The sequence below is a fragment of the Phaenicophaeus curvirostris genome, chromosome 28 (assembly GCF_032191515.1).
Source record: "Phaenicophaeus curvirostris isolate KB17595 chromosome 28, BPBGC_Pcur_1.0, whole genome shotgun sequence".
NCBI classification, from domain to species: domain Eukaryota; kingdom Metazoa; phylum Chordata; class Aves; order Cuculiformes; family Cuculidae; genus Phaenicophaeus; species Phaenicophaeus curvirostris.
In genome coordinates, this window is record NC_091419.1 from 3,001,009 (window position 1) to 3,019,296 (window position 18,288).

The 18,288-nt window shown below is 55.0% G+C and overlaps 1 protein-coding gene across 13 annotated transcripts in view; it reads right to left on the minus strand.

Moving 5' to 3' along the window:
* Positions 1–1,911: 1,911 nt before the first annotated feature.
* The window catches only part of TCF3 (transcription factor 3), a 95,880-nt gene continuing 79,503 nt past the window's right edge, over positions 1,912–18,288 (minus strand). For 3 of the 13 annotated variants that reach the window (XM_069878050.1, XM_069878049.1, XM_069878062.1), the window contains 7 exons: positions 18,191–18,264; positions 17,267–17,470; positions 16,154–16,277; positions 15,319–15,484; positions 14,131–14,369; positions 10,409–10,553; positions 1,912–9,103 (listed from right to left, as the gene is read on the minus strand). In XM_069878050.1, coding sequence (XP_069734151.1) covers positions 10,411–10,553; positions 14,131–14,369; positions 15,319–15,484; positions 16,154–16,277; positions 17,267–17,470; positions 18,191–18,264 — 950 coding nt within the window. In that variant the 3' untranslated portion in view covers positions 1,912–9,103; positions 10,409–10,410. Of the gene's footprint in view, positions 9,104–10,408; positions 10,554–11,095; positions 11,323–12,907; positions 13,061–14,130; positions 14,370–15,318; positions 15,485–16,153; positions 16,278–17,266; positions 17,471–18,190; positions 18,265–18,288 lie in introns of those variants that run through there. The other 10 variants (XM_069878052.1, XM_069878055.1, XM_069878061.1 and 7 more) reach the window with 10 other exon arrangements.

Consider the following 18,288-nt stretch of genomic DNA (forward strand, 5'->3'; position numbering starts at 1 on the left):
AAAGGGGCTCCAGGAAAGCTGGGGAGGGGCTCTTGGCTGGGGAGTGCAGGGATAGGATGAGGGGGAATGGTTTTGAGCTGCAAGAGGGGAAATTGGGATGAGATTTTAGGAAGAAATGTTTTGCTGTGGGGGTGGGGAGGCCCTGGCCCAGGTTGCCCAGAGCAGTGGTGGCTGCCCCATCCCTGGAGGGGTTCAAGGCCAGGTTGGATGGGGCTTGGAGCCCCTGATCCAGTGGGAGGTGTCCCTGCCCATGGCAGGCTGTGGAACTGGATGGGCTTTGAGGTCCCTTCCAACCCAAACCATTCCATAATTTCACGAGTTTATGACTCTATTCCAACAGCAGAGGGAGTTTCGAGACAGATTTTTTTCAGCACAGGGCCCTAAATCCACTGTCAGTCCTTTAAGGTTCCTGAGGCTCTGCTCCAAGCCAGCTCAACCTGTTGTGACCCTACAGGGTTCATCTGCCTAGGACCTTCACCGGGGCTGCCAAAGCTCCAGGGCTGCAAATGCTTCCCGTGCTCTCTGTAGGGACTTGCACAAACTGTGTCTGGCAGTGACGCCAGGAGCCCTCATCTTCCCATCCACCCGGGAGAGCTGAGAGTCACGGAGCGGAGCCTGTTGCGAAAAATCCCCCTCCTTTTCTTTCTCACCAGGACACAACAACTATTTTATCGGCCCTTTGCGTACCCAACACCACCCGTTTCACATGGACGGTTCAGGTGTTTCTGTGCCTGGGTGCCTGCAGGGCCATTGAACCGCGTGATTTTGGGTTCTGCAAAGCTTTTCCTTGATAACGTTCAGCTCTGTGTAGTCAAGCACACAGGAGAGATCCCTAATAGCTGCTGGGGAAGATTCCCAGATCCCACAGTGATGGGTAGCACTGGAAACCTTCTCTGAAGGCCACTGTGCGTGGTTCAGGCTGCATCACGACGCTGATTCAGGTGGGCAGGACCCATGACTGGAGCACAGGGAGAGGGACAATCACAGGATCAAAGAATAGTTCAGGTTGGAAGGGACCTTAAAGATCATCCAGTTCCAAGACCCCTGCCATGGGCAGGGACACCTCCCACTGCATCAAATTGATCCAAGCCCCATCCAACCTGGCTTTGAACACCTCCAGGGATGGGGCAGCCACAACTTCCCCAGACAACATGTTCCAGGGCCTCCCCACTCACATGGTGAAGAAATTCCTCCTTATACCTAGTCTAAATCTGCCCCTCTCCAGTTTATCCCCATTGCCCCTCGTCCCGTCACTCGAAGCCTTTGTGAACAGCCCCTCCCCAGCTTTTTTTAGCCCTTGTAGCGACTGGAAGGTCACTATAAGGTCTCCTCGGAGCCTTCTCTTCTCCAGGCTGAACAACCCCAACTCTCTGAGCCTGTCCTCATACGGGAGATGCTCCAGCCCTCGGATCATCCTTGTAGCCTCCTCTGGACCCGTTCCAACAGCTCCATCTCCTTCTTATGTTGAAGATTCCAGAACTGGACACAGGACTCCAGCTGAGGTCTCACAAGAGAGGAACAGAGGGACAGAATCCCCTCCCTCGCTGGCCACGCTGCCTTTAATGCAGCCCAGGACACGGGTGCTTTCTGGGCTGTGAGCACACGTTGCCATCTCATGTTGAGCTTTTCATCGACCAGCACCCCAAGTCCTTCTCCTCAGAGCTGCTCTCGATCACATCATCCCCCATCGTGTACTGAAACCACAGATCACCCCGACCCAGGTGTAGGACCTTGCCCTTGGCCTTGTTGAACCTCCTGAGGTTCTCACAGCTCCACTTCTCCAGCTTGTCCATACCTGAAACTTGCCCTGTCTTGTCTTGTCTTTTTTAGTACAAGGTAAAACGTTTATTACAACTTTTCATTCATCAGTATACAACATCTGAAAGACAGATATGGGGAAAAAAAAGGTAATATTGTTATAAAATGTCACATTTATTGCTACATTACTGTTATATACAGGACAGTTCTCAAAATCTACTTTAAAAAAGTTAGGATTATTTAAAAATTCCAAATAATCCAGCCAGCTGTTTTGACACTTGTATAAAATTATTTAAAAAAATGAAAACAATTCATATCTTGAGGCACTCAGAAACACAATTTTATCCCCCAATTGTGATTCCTTTCAGAGAACAATGCATTTTCCCACCCCCAAATACTTTTATTTTTTACTTCTTTTTTTTCTTTTTATTTTTTTGCTGGGTTAGGCATATATATATATATATTTACTATATATATAGTTCAAAACTATAATGTGTATCTGATTTAAGAACAAGGATTTCAGCCACTTAAGTACATCTGGATTTACAGGTAGGCAGCATAAACATCAAAAGCAAGGACCATTTGTTTATTTTAAAGGCCAAAAACCAAAACAACCCAAAACTTTCTACAGGGTTAAAAATAAAACAACTTCTGCAGGCATCTCCCACTCCCTCGTCCTACAAAAATATATAGGAAGGGCAGCCCAGCTTTGTTTTCCCACCGCGCTGGAGCCCTCCAGAGAAAACGGGTCATTTCCAGCAGACCATGAGGTCCAAGCGTGGGGTTGGGGCCATCCCTGCTCCGCTTCACCCGGTGCCTCTTTCTCCTCTCCCCTTTCTCTGTAAATTGACTCCCAGAAGGTTCTTGGCTTCCCATGGCTCCAACCTTCCTCGAGAAGCTCCAGGTTGCAACAAGCTGGTGGGTTTCCAAGTGACTTGGAAAGACGTGGTGGCACGGGGAAAGAGGAACCACAGTGCTCTCAGCTGGTGGCAGCGGGAGCTCCGTGTTTCCCCAGGGATGCCGGGCACAAGGATGCTCTTTGGCCAACGGCCTCAGTACCCGGGATGCCTCGTGGTGAAGCGCAAAACCCGCAGCTGCGCTGTGCCCAGATGGAACAGGGCAGGCGTTTTATTCCCTCTCCTTCCAACGTGGTGGGTGCTGGGCAGGACCAAAGTGGGCACTGAGAGCAGCAAGAGGCGTTTGAATGCCAAGGAATGGAAATACCAGCGTGGAAACTGCCTCGTGCTCCTGGAAGGCAGGATGCAAGATGGACACAAGGTTCACCACAAAGGACACCGAGACCTCCTCCACGCTGGGCTCTGGTGGGAGCCCCTCAAGCAAAGGCACTGCTGGTGCCTCTCTTGAACGGATGAATTGCCCTGAAGATCAAACTTCTGCCCAGGCACCCGGTCCCTAAGGGCAGGGAGAGGCAGCTGTGCCATGGACTGACCTCCCAAATCCTCCTGCCTCCACTGGCAGCTGGTGGGATGGTTCTGCTTGGAGGTGCTGGCTGGAAGGAGAGGGAAGAAAACACACCTTCAAGCTTGAGGCAGTTGAAGGAAGACAAGCCAAGCCAAGCCTGAGGTTCATGCATCAACAGAGCAGCCTGCGCAGCTGAGCAGCAGCGTAATGGGATGCGGCTTCTCCATTCGTGGGCAGGAGATGATGCAAGACAAAGGATGCTGGCAATGAGCTGCCAAGCATTGAGCAGAAGGCACAGGAGGGTGAAGGGAGCATGGAGAAGCCGTAGGGACAGGCCTTGCCCCCTCCAATTTAGTGCTCAGCTCCTCCAGCGTGAACTAGAAGAGGCGTTCCTGTGGTCTCACCCCTCCCGGCTCCAGAGCACGGGGCTTGAAATGCTTGTGGAGCTGCTCAAAATGAAGCTGGACCCTGAGAGCAGAGGGGAGCAGGAACGTAGCGATCAGGGACAAGAGCAGAGAGAACGGGCCGGGCTGGGCTCTGGAGAGCCCTGTTGAGAGGAGAGGGGGTTGCATAGGACAGAGGAAAGACCTTCTGCGAGCTTGTGGTATGGAAAACAGGTCTTGCTATTGCTGGTGCAGAGCAGGAACAGGGAACCCAGTGGCCACGGCTTGCTCCAGGTTAGCCTGCAGGGGACTGATGGCTTCTTCGAGCCCAGCTCCAGTACGAGCTGTGCTTCAGCTCGCCACGCTCAGCCCTTTTCTAAAACCCCAGGCCAGGGGCTTGCTGAAACCGGAGCCAGCCTGTAGTCACCAGTACAGCACAAAGAAGGGCCTGCAAAGGGACCACGGGCTCCCCTGACACTGACGGCGGCAGCTTCCCCATGGGAGCAGAGCTCAGGGGTGCAGGGGACGGGGGTTTCAAAAGCCTCCTGTTTCTCACAGCTGCCGAGGGGGAGGATGTGCTGGGTTGCCCAGCGAGGGCCCAGTGCCCAAAGGCTCTTCTGGCTTCACTGGGTGCAGGCGTGAGACACAGGGGACCTTTGAGAGCACCTTCTGCACTGAACCTGAAATTGCAGACTCCTGGGGAAATCCCAGCCCGATTCTCTCCTTCCTCTTCAACTGCTACCGCGCAGCCAGGGCAAAACCTCTAGGAAACCGGCTCGTCGCCGACACACGGGCTGGGGGAAGAAGCCGTTCACTGAAGTCACAGCTGGGGAGGTTTCACATCCCACTTCTGCATATTTCTGCTGGAAAGGGCAAAAACCCCAATGGCAAAGGAGCCAAATCCCTGACCTTGGGAGCGCAGCAAGTGGACCCCATGGCATGGGGCCGGCATGGACCTGCTCCCGGCAGCTGGATACGGGATCTTGGGGTGCAATTCAGCTGCAAACCGTCTGCCCAGGCGCTGCTGCACCCCTCGCTCCCAGGCTAGAGCTCAGTGTGGCCAGACTGGGGTCCAGATGTCCCAGGTCCTGTCTAACACCCCTCTGAAAGACACACAGGGTGAGCAGTAAAAGCAGAGGAGCAGAGGAACCCGAGACGTTGGCAAAGAGCTGGAGCTGAACTCAAGCCAGGCAGTTGCTTGGCTGGGAGGAGGTCCGAGTGATGGGTCACAGGCAGGGAAGTGACTGCCAAACCAGGGGTCAGCTGGAATTTTGCTCCCTGGGGTGAACTGGCAGCGGCTGTCGGGTTGGGAGCAGGAGCAGGCAAGCTGCCACCACCTCCTGTCGATGCCGAGCACCGTCGGGATGGGACTATAAAGGTGCAATCTTGGAGGCTGCAGCTGTTTTGCTCTGGGGCGAAAGCAGGTGAAAAGGGAGAAAGAACCAAAATCTGCAAGTTTCACTGTTAATAACCTGGATTCCAGACACTCCCCAGCACCTGGTGGCATGCACGGCTCCTGGGTAGGACGCACATGGAACTGCTGGAGGGGGAGCAAAGAGGAGCTGCTATGGGCTAGGGAGGTGAGGACTGGGAGCTCAGCCTCTGCAGCCTGGGGAAAGAGAAACTAGGAAACACGCACAGGGGAAGGCAGCCTCTCCCCTGGTTCCCTATCCGAGGACGGGAGCTTTGTGGGAGCTCTGAGCCCCAGTGGTGAGGGGCACGCAGCCCAGGAGAACCCATGCATGCAAGGCTGAGAGAGGAAGCAGAAAACAGAAAGCCACCCTGCAGCACATCACCCATCCATGACACCTCTTCATGCAGGACCACGGGCGCAAGGGACACATAGAAAAGCAAGTCTGAGGAGAAAAGTGATCTGCAAGACTGCACAGCTGAATGCCAGCAGAGCCGTGGGCCGGGGAGGGTGCAGACCCAGGCCACCTCTGACCATAACACCTAAAGATGCGAGTTTCATTGCAACAGGCTGGGTTTTCAGGGCTGGCCTGATGGTATTTTGAACACAGCACCTGAAAAGCCACTTTTCCCATCAGGCTACAGGCACCACGTTCACACTGAGCCAAACACACCGGCAAGCCAAAGGAATTTTTCCTTGCTGCACTCACACTGGAGAGCAGGGATGCGACTGCAATACACACAGAGCCCTCGGCACCATCAAGGGAGCCCCCGGGCAGCCCTACCAGCCCCTGACACTGGGTCTTCCTCCTCCAAACCCCAGCACTGGGAGTTCTCCCTCAAGGACCTTCACCCAAGCCTTGCCAAGCTGGTTCTGCTAGCAAGAAAACAACATCAAAGCCACCTAAATTCAGATGAAAAACCCCATCTCTGTCACGATGCCTGGTGGTTTGGGCACGATGGGAAAAGCTCCATCCCATCTGAAGTCACCCCTGGCCTGTGGAACGTTAGCCAGAACTCAAAGGGGATGATGGAGTTCAGCAAAGTTTGCAACAACTCATGAATCTTCTCAATTTTCCAGTTTTGTTGAGTTTCTGGATTTTCCTTGGCTACAATCTCTTTTCTTTAACTCCAGTTGTACGTGACCGCCACCTCGAACTCTTTTTTGCAAAACCGAAGTGTGGGGGAAGCACTTTTGGATGATTTTTGTCCAGTTTCAAGCTTGCCAGGGCTGGGACATTGCTCCATCCCTCCTAGTCCTAGGGCAGCGGCACCGAGCCAGCACAAACCGCGGAGCAGCAAGCGCCTCACCAGCCCCAGCCCTGTCCTGCCAACAGAGACGCTCGTGGGATGAAGCAGCTGAAGAGCCCCCAGTTTCTACCCGAGAGCATGGATCGCGGCTGTCTGAGCGCCTGGATCCGGCACTGCTCCCTCCCTGCCTGTTTTACCATCCTCAACCTCAGCTTTTGAAGCAAAACCCAACCCAGCAGGATGCTTTGGGAAGATACGGCTTTTGCTGCAAGGGAACAGCTCCACGGGGACAAGGATGTCACACATGGAAGAAAACCTCATCCATCTCACGCTGGCCAGTGTTTAAGCAGGCAGAAGAACCCAAGGGAGGGAAGACTGTCATAATCTGATGAGCTAATTAGGCTGAAACACATCTGTTGACACAGGCAAGAAGACCACATGATCCTGGGCTGTAGGGACCACGGCCTTTCCCAGGCTTCCTAAAGACAGAGCTGGAGGTGGCTGTGGTCTCAGATCTCACCACACAGAAGCGCCGGTAGGAGCAGCAGGCTGCAGGCAGGGAAAGCCAGGAGCACTGGAGAGCCTCAGAGCTAAGGCTGGGCCTTGCAGAGCCCTGGGGTGACGCTGGTGCCAGAGGCAGCAGGGAGAAGATGGTCCCATACAGCTCTGGCACTGGTACGTGGCTCCGCTCTGTGATGCTACAAGGGCTGAGCCCACGGTACGCAGGCTCAGGTGGGAGCTGAGCAATATCCTGAGGGTTTCCCATGGGCTTTACTGGAGCACGAGGCACAGCTATGAGCACAAAGGAGTACCAGGATGTTACACCAAAGCCTGGGGTTGCCAGAAGTGCTACAGGACCTAACCCTGCTCACCAGTCCTTCCCTTTCCCTGGGCCAAAGCAATATGGGTTCCTTGGGAGAACGGGCCAGAGAAGCAGAGGGGAGAGATGGACCCTGCTGCCAGGTCCTACCCTATTCCCTGTCCCCACGTCCCCATCCAGCACTTCATGAATTCCCTGCCTGCCTGGGCTCTGCTGGGCAGATCCGGGGAGATCCAGGCAGAAGCCATTCCCAGTCCAAGAGCATCACAGACACCACCGAAAGGACTGAACACCCCCTGGGGAGCCAAGCCCGTCTGCCTGCAGAGCTGGGAAGAACCAGGCACAAAATGTTTCAGAAGGGGAAGGAGAAGGAAGAAACAAGAATAAATTCCTGGTGGATGCTTTCCCATTGCTGACCCTAGAAGGGCTGCAGCAGCTCAGCATCACCAACCACCTCTTGGTCTGCTCTCGCATCTCTGAGGCACCCCGCCACGTGGAAGGGCTGCTGCTTCCTCCCACTGAGCACACCAGAGCAGTCTGGAGTGATGCTGGGAAACCCTCGGAGTGAAGAGATGCTGCATCTCACGCAGAACAGGCACTCACAGCTCCCCTCCTTGCCAGCACGGAGAGAGGAGCCCACGTGCAGCTGGCAGTGGCCACTCTGCACCCCATGGCAAGCTGGATAGCACGCTACGCTGAGATTGCTCCCGAGGATGCTTTGGAGATACAAAAGGGGTGAAGGTGGGGTGGGAAACCACCATTCCCTGCAGTGTGTCGCACTTCCAGCGGTGGTAGCTCCAAAGATGTGTGGAGATGGGGATCCTGCTGCTGGTTGGGGTTTGCTGAGGGCTGGAGCAAGCGCACACGCTGGGTAGCCGTTCCCATCCCTGCCACCTTGAATTCTGCAGGTCTGTCTGCTGCAAGGTCGCTGAGCACAGTGTCCTGCTGCTGCTTTTGCTCCATCTGCCTCTTCCCAGTCCTCCAGCTTTGTTCAGTTCGTCTTTGTTCAATGCCGCCCCGTGAAGCGCCTCTAACAGCGGGTATTTGCCGAGACACGTGGGCAAGGGGTGTTTTCCTCCTCCTTGGGCTTCCCTCTTGCATCCGTGTTGCTTACCTTGAAATCACCCAGCTCCTTGGTTCTCTTCCACCTCCCAGGCAGCTCATCCTCCTCACCACGACGCTCTGGGGTCCCAGCAGGGACGCCGGGATCCTCCAGGAGCAAAGCAAATCTTGCAGAGACCCTTGATGGACCCTGGTCGGCTCCTGGGAGGAGCGGGAGCAGCGCTGAGGGACGCTGCTGCCACTTGCTTTGCTGTTTAACTTCCTTTTCCCCCAAATCAGAAGTGGCCGAAGCAAAGAGATGGTGAATTCAGCGCAGGAGTTTGTTTTTTTATAATGGAAGGTACAAGCCAGGCAAGGAAGAACATCCCTTCGCTGTGGCTACATTCGCTTTTAGTGGCTTTCAGAGCCGAATCTGAGAATTCCTCTCTTTATATCCAGTCTCTCTTAATACAATTTTAATATTCTGGTTGATCCTAAAGATGCAACGTTAACTATCGAAACAGCAGCAGAAAAGCGTGGGGGTACAAGACATTATTTTTTTTATACAAAAAAGAAATTCTTTTTCGTTGCTTACAAAAAACATATGCAAAAAAGAAGCTAAAAAAAACCCAAAAGGCATTGCTATTTGTTCTACATAAAAAATCTCATAACTAATGTTCTTTTTTTTTCTTAAAAAAAAAGAAATATCAAGCTTAGGCACAATTTTGCTGCTGGCTGCTTGCGAACAAGCCAAGAGAACACGCCGCCCCCTCCTAACTGAGTGATATGTATTGACTGTTCCGCACTCTACACTTAAGGCAATTTTGTTTTCATTTGCGTTTTTTGTTTTTGACAAAGTGTTTTGTTTTGTTTTGTTTTTTCCACTCCTTACGTCATGCCAGGATCCGTCCACGTGTGTCAGTATTAGCAGTACTAAAGTTTATGGTTCAAGAAGGTCGCATGTTGCACCGAGGGTTTTCTTCCTTACAGATCTCTCTCTCCAGAGGAATAAAAAGATCTACAAGTGAAAAGAAAAAACATCATCATTGTCTACAATTGCCTGGAAGGAGGTTGTGGTGAGGTGGGTGCTGGGCTCCTCTCCCAAGGAACAAGAGGGAATGGCCTCAAGTTGCACCAAGGGAGGGTTAGATTGGATATGGGAAACATTTCTTTACTGACAGCGTGGTGAAGCCCTGGCAGAGGCTGCCCAGGGACATGGGGGAGTCTCCATCCCTGGAGGGGTTTAAAACACCTGTGACTTTGGGCCGTGGTTTAGTAGGGATGGGGGTGTTGGGCTGACGGTCAGACAGGATGAGAGAGGCCTTTTCCAACCTTAAGATTCCATGATTTTATGACACCCTGCACCACTCTGCTATTCCTGACCAAGCACGGTGTTCCTTTAAAAACAGGGACAACACAGCAGAGCCTGCTGGGGACATAGAATCACCAGGTTGGAAAAGACCCACCAGATCATCGAGTCCAACCATTCCCATCAATCACTAACCCATGTCCCTCAGCACCTCATCCACCCGTCCCTTAAACCCCTCCAGGGAAGGTGACTCAACCCCCTCCCTGGGCAGCCTCTGCCAGTGCCCAATCACCCTTTCTGTGAAAAACTTTTTTCCTAATGTTCAGCCTAAACCTCCCCTGGTGGAGCTTGAGGCCATTCCCTCTCGTCCTGTCCCCTGTCCCTTGGGAGAAGAGCCCAGCTCCCTCCTCTCCACAACCTCCTTTCAGGTAGTTATAGAGAGCAATGAGGTCTCCCCTCAGCCTCCTCTTCTCCAGGCTAAACACCCCCAGCTCTCTCAGCCGCTCTTCATAAGGTCTGTTCTCCAGCCCCCTCACCAGCTTTGTTGCTCTTCTCTGGACTCGCTCCAGAGCCTCAACATCCTTCTTGTGGTGAGGGGCCCAGAACTGACCCCAGGATTCGAGGAGCGGTCTCCCCAGTGCCGAGTCCAGAGGGAGAAGAACCTCCCTGGCCCTGCTGGCCACACCGTTTCTGATCCAAGCCAAGATGCCATTGGCCTTCTTAGAATCATAGAATCACCAGGTTGGAAAAGACCCACCAGGTCATCAAGTCCAACCATTCCCATCAGTGGGTTGGGGGACAGCACCGAAACCTCCATCCCGGCTATGGGGCTGCACCTCTCCTGTGAGGCAGAGGCTTTGTGAGGCCACGCACACGCATTTGCAACACAAATCAAGTCATTTACTCAAGGTAAATGAAGAAGGAGGTTGAGGGAGTTGGAATGAGTGGGGCTGAGCCGCCAGAGCAGCGCGTGCTGGCAGCAGGATGCCGGGATCCCAGGGTAGGGGACGATACCTTTACATGTGTCCAACAGGGTTGTGACCGTCTCCTAGACCAGGATGTGAAGCTGAAAGTGTCATCTGGGGATCTCCTACTACTCCAGACACTTTCTCCTCTTCCCGGCGCTTCAAGCAGGCGGCTTTAGGGTTCAGATTGCGCTCTATGCCAAAAAAAGCAAAGGAGGGAGGGAAGCAACCTCAGTCTGAGCAACGGCATCGCGCGCAGCAGCAGCAGCATCCAAAAGAGAGAGCAAGGACAGCGTCCCAAAACAGACAGATGGGACCATGCGAGGGAAGAACCTCAATGCAAGCTGCTCGTTGCCTCCAGTGGCTGCAGAAACTTGGTGGGACCCCTGCTAGAGCCAAACCCTGTGCCCGGCTGGAGCACCACGCCACTTCAAACATCTGCTCGCCCCCAGAAAACCCCAAGTTGAGGACCGAGTTTTCCAAAGCTGCTTAATTTGGATCCAGGTGCCAAATTCCCATTAAGCAGGAGGAGAGAAGGACAGAGCAGCCTTGAATCCACCCCAGGCTGCGGCTCTGGAAAGCTCAGCCTGTGGCACAGCGCACCCGAGGGTGCTGCTGGCAATACGAAAACACAACCTCGTGCCAAAAGCAGGAGACACAAGAGAGATGCACACGCACAGAGAGATGTGGGGGGGAAAGAAAGGCCCCGAAATGCCCCTGCCAGCTGTTACCATACCTCGTACTTGCTGCTCCAGGCCCAGAATGACCTGCACCGCTTGCTGTAGGATGATCAGTTTGGTCTGTGCTTTGTCCGTTTTTAAGTGCATCTGACACATGCGTCCCAGTTCTTTAAAGGCCTCGTTAATGTCCCGCACACGCACCCTTTCCCTGGCGTTATTGGCCATTCTCCTCTCCCGGTCCCTCAGATCTTTGTCCTCCAGTGACAAGGCCTCGTCTGTACTGCTGGGTTCACAGCACCACAGGGATTAGTCAGGGGGGTGGTACAAGCCAGGGGGCTGAACGTTGCCGTGCTGGAAGTGCTTCTGGTGTCCACTGGAATTGGCTCAAACAGCCTCACTTCACCAAGCCCGTTTGCCTCTGTGAGGCCGGTGAAGGTGCTGCCAGCACTCCTGTGGGGCCGGAGGCTATTGGTATCGACACCTGCACCTTCTCCCCTCTCCAAAATGTTGCTTTTCTGGTCAGTTTTAACTGAAAAGTCTTAGTTCAGGGGAGTTCATCCCCGAACAAAAGACTTCTTGGAAGAAAGCAAACCCCACTTTGTGAGATTTCCTTCAAAACTCCATCTGCAGCAAATTCCTCCCAGTGAAGGTGTTTCAGGGAGCCTGGCCCAGCACCTTCTTATGGGTCGGGGGCAGCACCCAGGTGCCCTGGCTGCTGCTGAGGATTAAGTCTTGGATGCAGACACTGAATCCATGACTTTCAACACAGCCAAAATCCCTCCAGAAGGGGGCGGTTTTTCTTTTCCAGACATGGTCAGGAGCTTTGGGAGAGGCTCCACGCCTGGCAGCACCCTGGGGGTGCCCAAAACCATTGGGGAAGGGGAAAAGGCAGAGTCGTGCTGGCAGCATCTTAAACCGTGGCTTGGCCTGCAGCCCAAATCTCCAATTTACTGTGCAGACGACCTTCTCCCCCAGAGCAAACATTCCTGCAGGAAAGACACTTATCTGAGGAGGACTAGATGATCTTAGAGGTTTTTTCCAACCTGACTGATCCTACTGTCCTTGGGTGAGACCTGGCACTGGGATCGACCATGACCTTCAGCTCCAGCAGAGCCACGAGGGGATAAACTTTCACCAAAGAGGGGCTGGAGTCAGAGTCTTCCTGGGTGCGTGCAGGGTCTGGAGAGGCTCCAGATGGTGCCCAACCGAGTAGAGGGGGAGCAAGGGCTCCCCAGGGAAGCATTCGCCTGTGTGGGACAGAGGGTTGCCCACTGTCCCTGCCTGCACCCTCTCCTCGCTGCCTTGTCCTGCCTGTGTCCCCTCCTTGCTGTCTCGCTGCCCCAGCTGGCACTGCCACCTTCTCTCCAGTTCATCCAGGAGGGCTGGGAGAGAATGGAGACGCCCTGGCATCCGTGCCCACCCACGGCAGGAGCTCAGCTTCTTCCTCTGAACAAACACTGCCAGTCGCAGCTCCTGGAAGCGACCTGCTCAGCGCAGCTGGGCAGGATGGAACCATCTCCCCACGTGCTGCTTTGTGCTCTGCATGGCCACGAGGGTCCTCTGGATGACAGGGACGCGCGGCGGCTCAGCTGCCTTGCGCCCTGCTCAAAGCAGGCACCAACCTGCTCCACAATGCCCCTAATCTTCTCCTTTCTCCCTTCCTGTAGCAGCAGGAGGATTCCAGCAGCCCCAGCTGGGCGTGCGGGGACGCGGTGGCCCCACTCCACCCCAGCCCTGCAGGAGGGGACGTTGGGGTCAGCTCTTCTCTTCGCCCCAGGGCCAAACAGCCCGAGAAGGGGCTCCCTCACTGCCTGCTGACAGCAGCACACGGGGCTCCGTTTGCCTCCCCGGCTGCGTCCAAGAAGGGTTTAAAAAGGGACAAGCGTGGGAGACCAAAGTGAACACGGTGCCAACTCTGTCTACCCCCTGCCCACCGCCGCCCCTCGGCTCCTGCCTCGATCCGTGAGCAGCAAGTACAAGGTAGAGAGTGGGACCAGCGAGAGGTCACGGCTGGGGACTGTCTGTAGGAGATCGGAAAGAACAGAACCACAAAATAAAAACTCAAAATAAAAGAAAAAAAAAAAAAAGGAAGGGGAAATTAAAAAAGAGACAGGAAAAAATATACATGTTATGAAAGGCAAAAAATTACAAACTGGAGAGAGGCACAAAGGACTCCAAGATCAATGCAACAGCAGAGGCCAGCAGAGAGGAGCACAGCCAGGCACAAACCACCGATGCGTGTTACAACAGCCTCTGCAGAGAGAAAGGGGGTTAACCTGCCACGGCGGGGCCGGCAAGCGGGAGCATGCACTGCAGGATGCGGGAACAAAGCAGCTGAGTCCTCTGGAAGGGGAAAGCCAAGCTCTCTGCTTCCCCTCCCACCGGGCCACAGCAGCTGGGGCAAGCAGAGGCAGCTGAGATGGGCTGAGATGGGTGTGCACGCGCGTGAGACAGGAGCCAGCGCGGGGACGGGAGAGCCTGTGCGTCCGCTTGCAGCTCCGGGCTCTGCTAGGGATGCACACGGCTCCCAGCTTGCGCTGGAGTCCGCTTTGTACAGGCAGCCAGGGCTGCCCAACCCTGAGCTCAGCATCTCCACCCCTAGAGATCCCCAAGGATTCGCTGGGTGCCCCCAAACTCAGGGATGGGGACGGGGACGCAGAGCCCCGCAGCGAGGATGGGGCACTGCTCACTGCAGTCACAGGCAGAGATGGGCTCTGTGCTCAGCGGAGCCTTCGGAGAGACCTCAGGTCTGGGAGAATTGCTGGGTTTGGGGTTTCTTTTTCATTTTGCTAGCCAAGCAGTTGAGCAAAACACCTGGCTGGAGGAAAGCAAGGACGGCGCAGGTGCCCCGTGGGGGACCAGCATGCAGCACACGCAGCAGGGAACAAAAGAGAACAGCAGGGATGCAAAAAAGGGGAAAAAACAAAATTAAAAGAAAAAAAAAAAGGACATCCACAGCCTTGGGAACGCAAGGCCAGAGAGTAGAGAAAGAGTGTGAGGCACCACAGCACGTGTCACAGGAGACAGACAGACAGACAGCCCCGTGCCGATCAGATACGTAAAATATCACCACTCCAGGACCCTCACTGACCTCTAACTTGTTGCTCCAGGTTCAGTATGACTGATACGGCCTGGTGTAGGATTAGGAGTTTGGTCTGTGGTTTTTCGCTGTTTAGATGGAGTTGGCACATGCGTCCGAGCTCTTTAAAGGCCTCGTTGATGTCACGGACCCGCAGGCGCTCACGGGCATTATTGGCGACCCTCCTTTCTCTTTCTCTCTCGGCTTTTTGCTCTGGGGGAAGAAGATCGTCCTCCTCATCCTCATCTTGACTAATGGTTTAAAATAAGAACGAGACAGGGACATTCCTCGCGTGCACTCTCAGCACTGGTCAACTCACAGAACAGAAACACACGATGAGGTACCGAGACGCCAAACCCCGCGTGTGGCACCGCATCCCACCGGGACGTGCCAGGCCGGTGCCCCACACTCAGACACGGGGACACACAGTGATTTTGGAGAGAAGCAATTAAGGCTCTTCTTCTGCCTCTTTTTTTTTTTTGTTTTAAAATAACAAAAAGAAATCATGACAATGCAATTCAGGCCTGAGCTTGTTGTTGGGACGTCGCAGGTTGGCCTGGAGAAGGTGTGGGGGCCAAAACAGGTGCCCCGAGCTTTGGGACAACGCCACAGCCCTCTGCCTCCGGGGCAGGAGGTAGCTGCAGGCTGGCAGGAGTGGGGCTGGCGCTGCCCCTCCAGGCAGCATCACCCTGGCGAGGTCTCTGAGCTGACGGAGAGGTTGCCGACACGCTGCTGGGGTGGAAGGACTCTACCTGATCAGCTGCCACATATCTGGCTGGATGTGACAGAGGATACAGGAGCCCGAAGCTGATAATGGAGACAGCTGGAAGCAGGGAGGAGGTCAAAACCTTCCCTGCCCCTGGCTGAGGGGAGCTGAGCGCTCGGTCCTGCCCTTGCATGGCCACAAGCAACGCCCTGAGCGAGCACGTTGGTGGGTGCAGCTCATGTGGATAAAGTGCGAGCCCTCCGCTTTACAAGCATGAGGGAGTCCCGTAGCCACAGGGATGGGAGACACCAGGAGAAGTGGCAAGGACAAGCAGTGGGAGCCCGGGCTGAGCTGCCTCTGTGCGAGGACAGAGAAGGCTCCTGCAATGGGCAAGGGCTGGTGGGGCTGCGCCGCTGGATGACGCTGACCTCACTGGGCTGAGCCCAGCGTCCCCTGGGTCACCCCAGCCCAAACTCCCCAGCGAAGGGAGAGACCTGTTCAAAGAGCACCTTGTTCTATTCCGGGAGGGTTTCAGTTCCTTCTTCTCCTCTTCTGAGTTATCTGCCACCGACGTGTTCTCTTCGTCTTCCTTCTCTTCCCTCTTTATTTCGCTGGTTCCGGAGGAGACGCTGCTTCGACCCAGCCCTCCTGACAAGCCTGCTGAGGAAACAGAGCCACACACAGGGGTTAGAGGGACCTAACTCACAAGAAGGGCTGGTGGGGGGCAAAGCCCTGCTCCTGCTGTGCTGCAATGCCAACACACAGCACCCCAGACTCAGCCTGCATCGCTGGTTTGCAGGAAGAAGGGCTGGAGGGGTGCAGGCTCTGCCCTGCCACCACTCACTGTTTTTCTCCCTCAACATTCCCCAGGAGCTCCAGAGTTGGAGACCAATTTCCCTGACTCAAGCACCCACAGCTGGCAGGAGGGGCAGGGACACGGAGGTCAAAACTCTGGAAAACGCTCAAGATAGAAATTGTCCTGTGGATGCTGCAAGGAAGCACCCGCCTTGCAAGAGCACCCATCACCCCCAGGGCTGGACCTACAGGGTGACCCAAAACCCTCTGTGGCAGGTAAGAATCATAGAATCACCAGGTTGGAAAAGACCCACCAGATCATTGAGTCCAACCATTCCCATCAATCACTAAACCATGTCCCTCAGCACCTCATCCACCCGTCCCTTAAACCCCTCCAGGGAAGGTGACTCAACCCCCTCCCTGGGCAGCCTCTGCCAGTGCCCAATGACCCTTTCCATGAAAAATTTTTTCCTAATGTTCAGCCTGAACCTCCCCTGGTGGAGCTTAAGCCTCAAGCGTGCAGAGCTGCCTTACCGCTGTACGTGTCTGGCTGCCGGCTGAGGTCAGGGAGTGAGCTGGGCTGAGATGGAAGCGTGACGTGGTTGTGGAGCATGCTGGGGTTGCTGGACAACCCATCTTCGGCGTGACCTCCTCCCACCTATGGCAGAACAAGGAGAGCAAGCCCTGAGCAGGGGAAGTGCCACAGCCAGCAGGCATGGGCACAGTCACACTGAGCACAGCCACAGCTCCGCAGGAAAAGGAGCAGCAGCTTCCACCACCTCCGCTTGCCCAGAAAAGGCCATGAGCAAACTGCATGCAGGGCTTGTCACCGAGAGCCACCGCTGTGCCGACCATGGATTCAACCCCTCTCCACAAAGATAACGGGCTACTGCGCTTCTGTGAACGTCACCCATTCAACGGTGACCCAAGCTGGACCACGCTGAGCTGTTCTCGCACCAAAAGCAACATCCCTCTGGATCACAGAATAATGGAATCATTTGGGTAGTAAGAGATCTTAAAGCCCATCCAGTCCCACCCCCTGCCATGGGCAGGGACACCTCCCACTGGATCAGGGGCTCCAAGCCCCATCCAGCCTGGCCTTCAACACCTCCAGGGATGGGGCAGCCACCCCTGCTCTGGGCAACCTAGGCCAGGTCCTCCTCACCCTCACAGCAAAACATTTCTTCCTAAGATCTCACTTCAGACTCCTGTCTTTCAGCTCAAAACCACCATTCCCCTAATCCTATCCCTGCCCTCCCTGATCAAGAGCCCCTCCTCAGCTTTCCTGGAGCCCCTTTCAGCCCTGGAAACTGCTCTAAGGTCTCCCTGAAGCCTTCTCTTCTCCAGGATGAACAACCCCAACTCTCTCAGCCTGTCCTAGTACAGGAGGTTCTCCAGCCCTCAGATCATCTCCGTGGTTTCCTCTGGACTCACTCCAACAGCTCCATGTCTTCCCTGTGCTGAGGACTCCAGAACTGGACACAGGGTTCCAGGTGGGTCTCACCAAGTGGAGCAGAGGGGCAGAATCCCCTCCCTCCCTGCTGGTCCCCCTGCTCTGGATGCAGCCCAGGACACGGTTGGCAGAGGACCCTGTGACGTGGGTTCCCACCATGTCCCTGCCAGCTGCCACAGCGCTTCCCTACTTACCAGACTCGGGTGCCTGCTCCCCAGGGACATGACGGAGGCTGGGAAGGCCTGGCCCAGGCTGCCCACGGTGGCACTGTGAGCCGGCGCCGAGCCCAGGAGCCCATGCATGTCCCCGTGGTTGCTCGGCATGGTGGCTGTCTGGCCCACGGCGTGATTCCTCAGCACATGGATGGCTTCGTCCAACCTGTCTTCCATTTTGTTTTGCTTGAGGGACAAGAAAGGACAGAGAAACATGTCTGTATTAATGCCTGAAAAGCCCACAGCAGGTCTCTACACCAAGGAACGGCTGGTGGCAACCGCACACTCGGCTTCCGCAAGGAAGAAAAATAATCCCCAGCCCCGCCAGTGCCATCTCCTCAGTGACAAAGGGTAACACAAGCAGAACTGCTCAGGAAAGGGAGGAGAAGCCAGCCAGGATTTTTTCGGCTGGGCCAGGCCCTCATGGATGCGCATGGCCCCTAAACAGGGGTAGGAACCAAGGCTCTGCCTCTGCCAGCCAGACTCTGGTCACAGGGACACAACTCTGCTCGGCTGCTTCTGCCCACGTGTCTATCTGTCAACACCCACCTTCCCTCCAGTCCCAGATGCTGAAGGTGAGGACTTCACCCCAAAGCCCTTCACCTACATGTCCATCTACTAACCACCCACCTTCCCTCCAGCCCTAGATGTTGGGGATGAAGACTCCACCCCAAAGCCCTTCACCTACATGTCCATCTATTAACCACCCACCTTCCCTCCAGCCCTAGATGTTGGGGATGAAGACTCCACCCCAAAGCCCTTCACCTACATGTCCATCCACTAACCACCCACCTTCCCTCCAGCCCTAGATGTTGGGGATGAAGACTTCACCCCAAAGCCCTTCACTGCCAGATGTGCAGGGGATGGAAGAAAACAGGAGAAAGCAAATCTTTCGGCAACACTTACCAAAGTGTGGAGGCTCCCTTCGTAGCTGGGAGATAAGGCACCCTGTCCGCTTGCTCGTGACCACTGGGATGTGCCTGCACAGAAACAGGGAGAGCTTG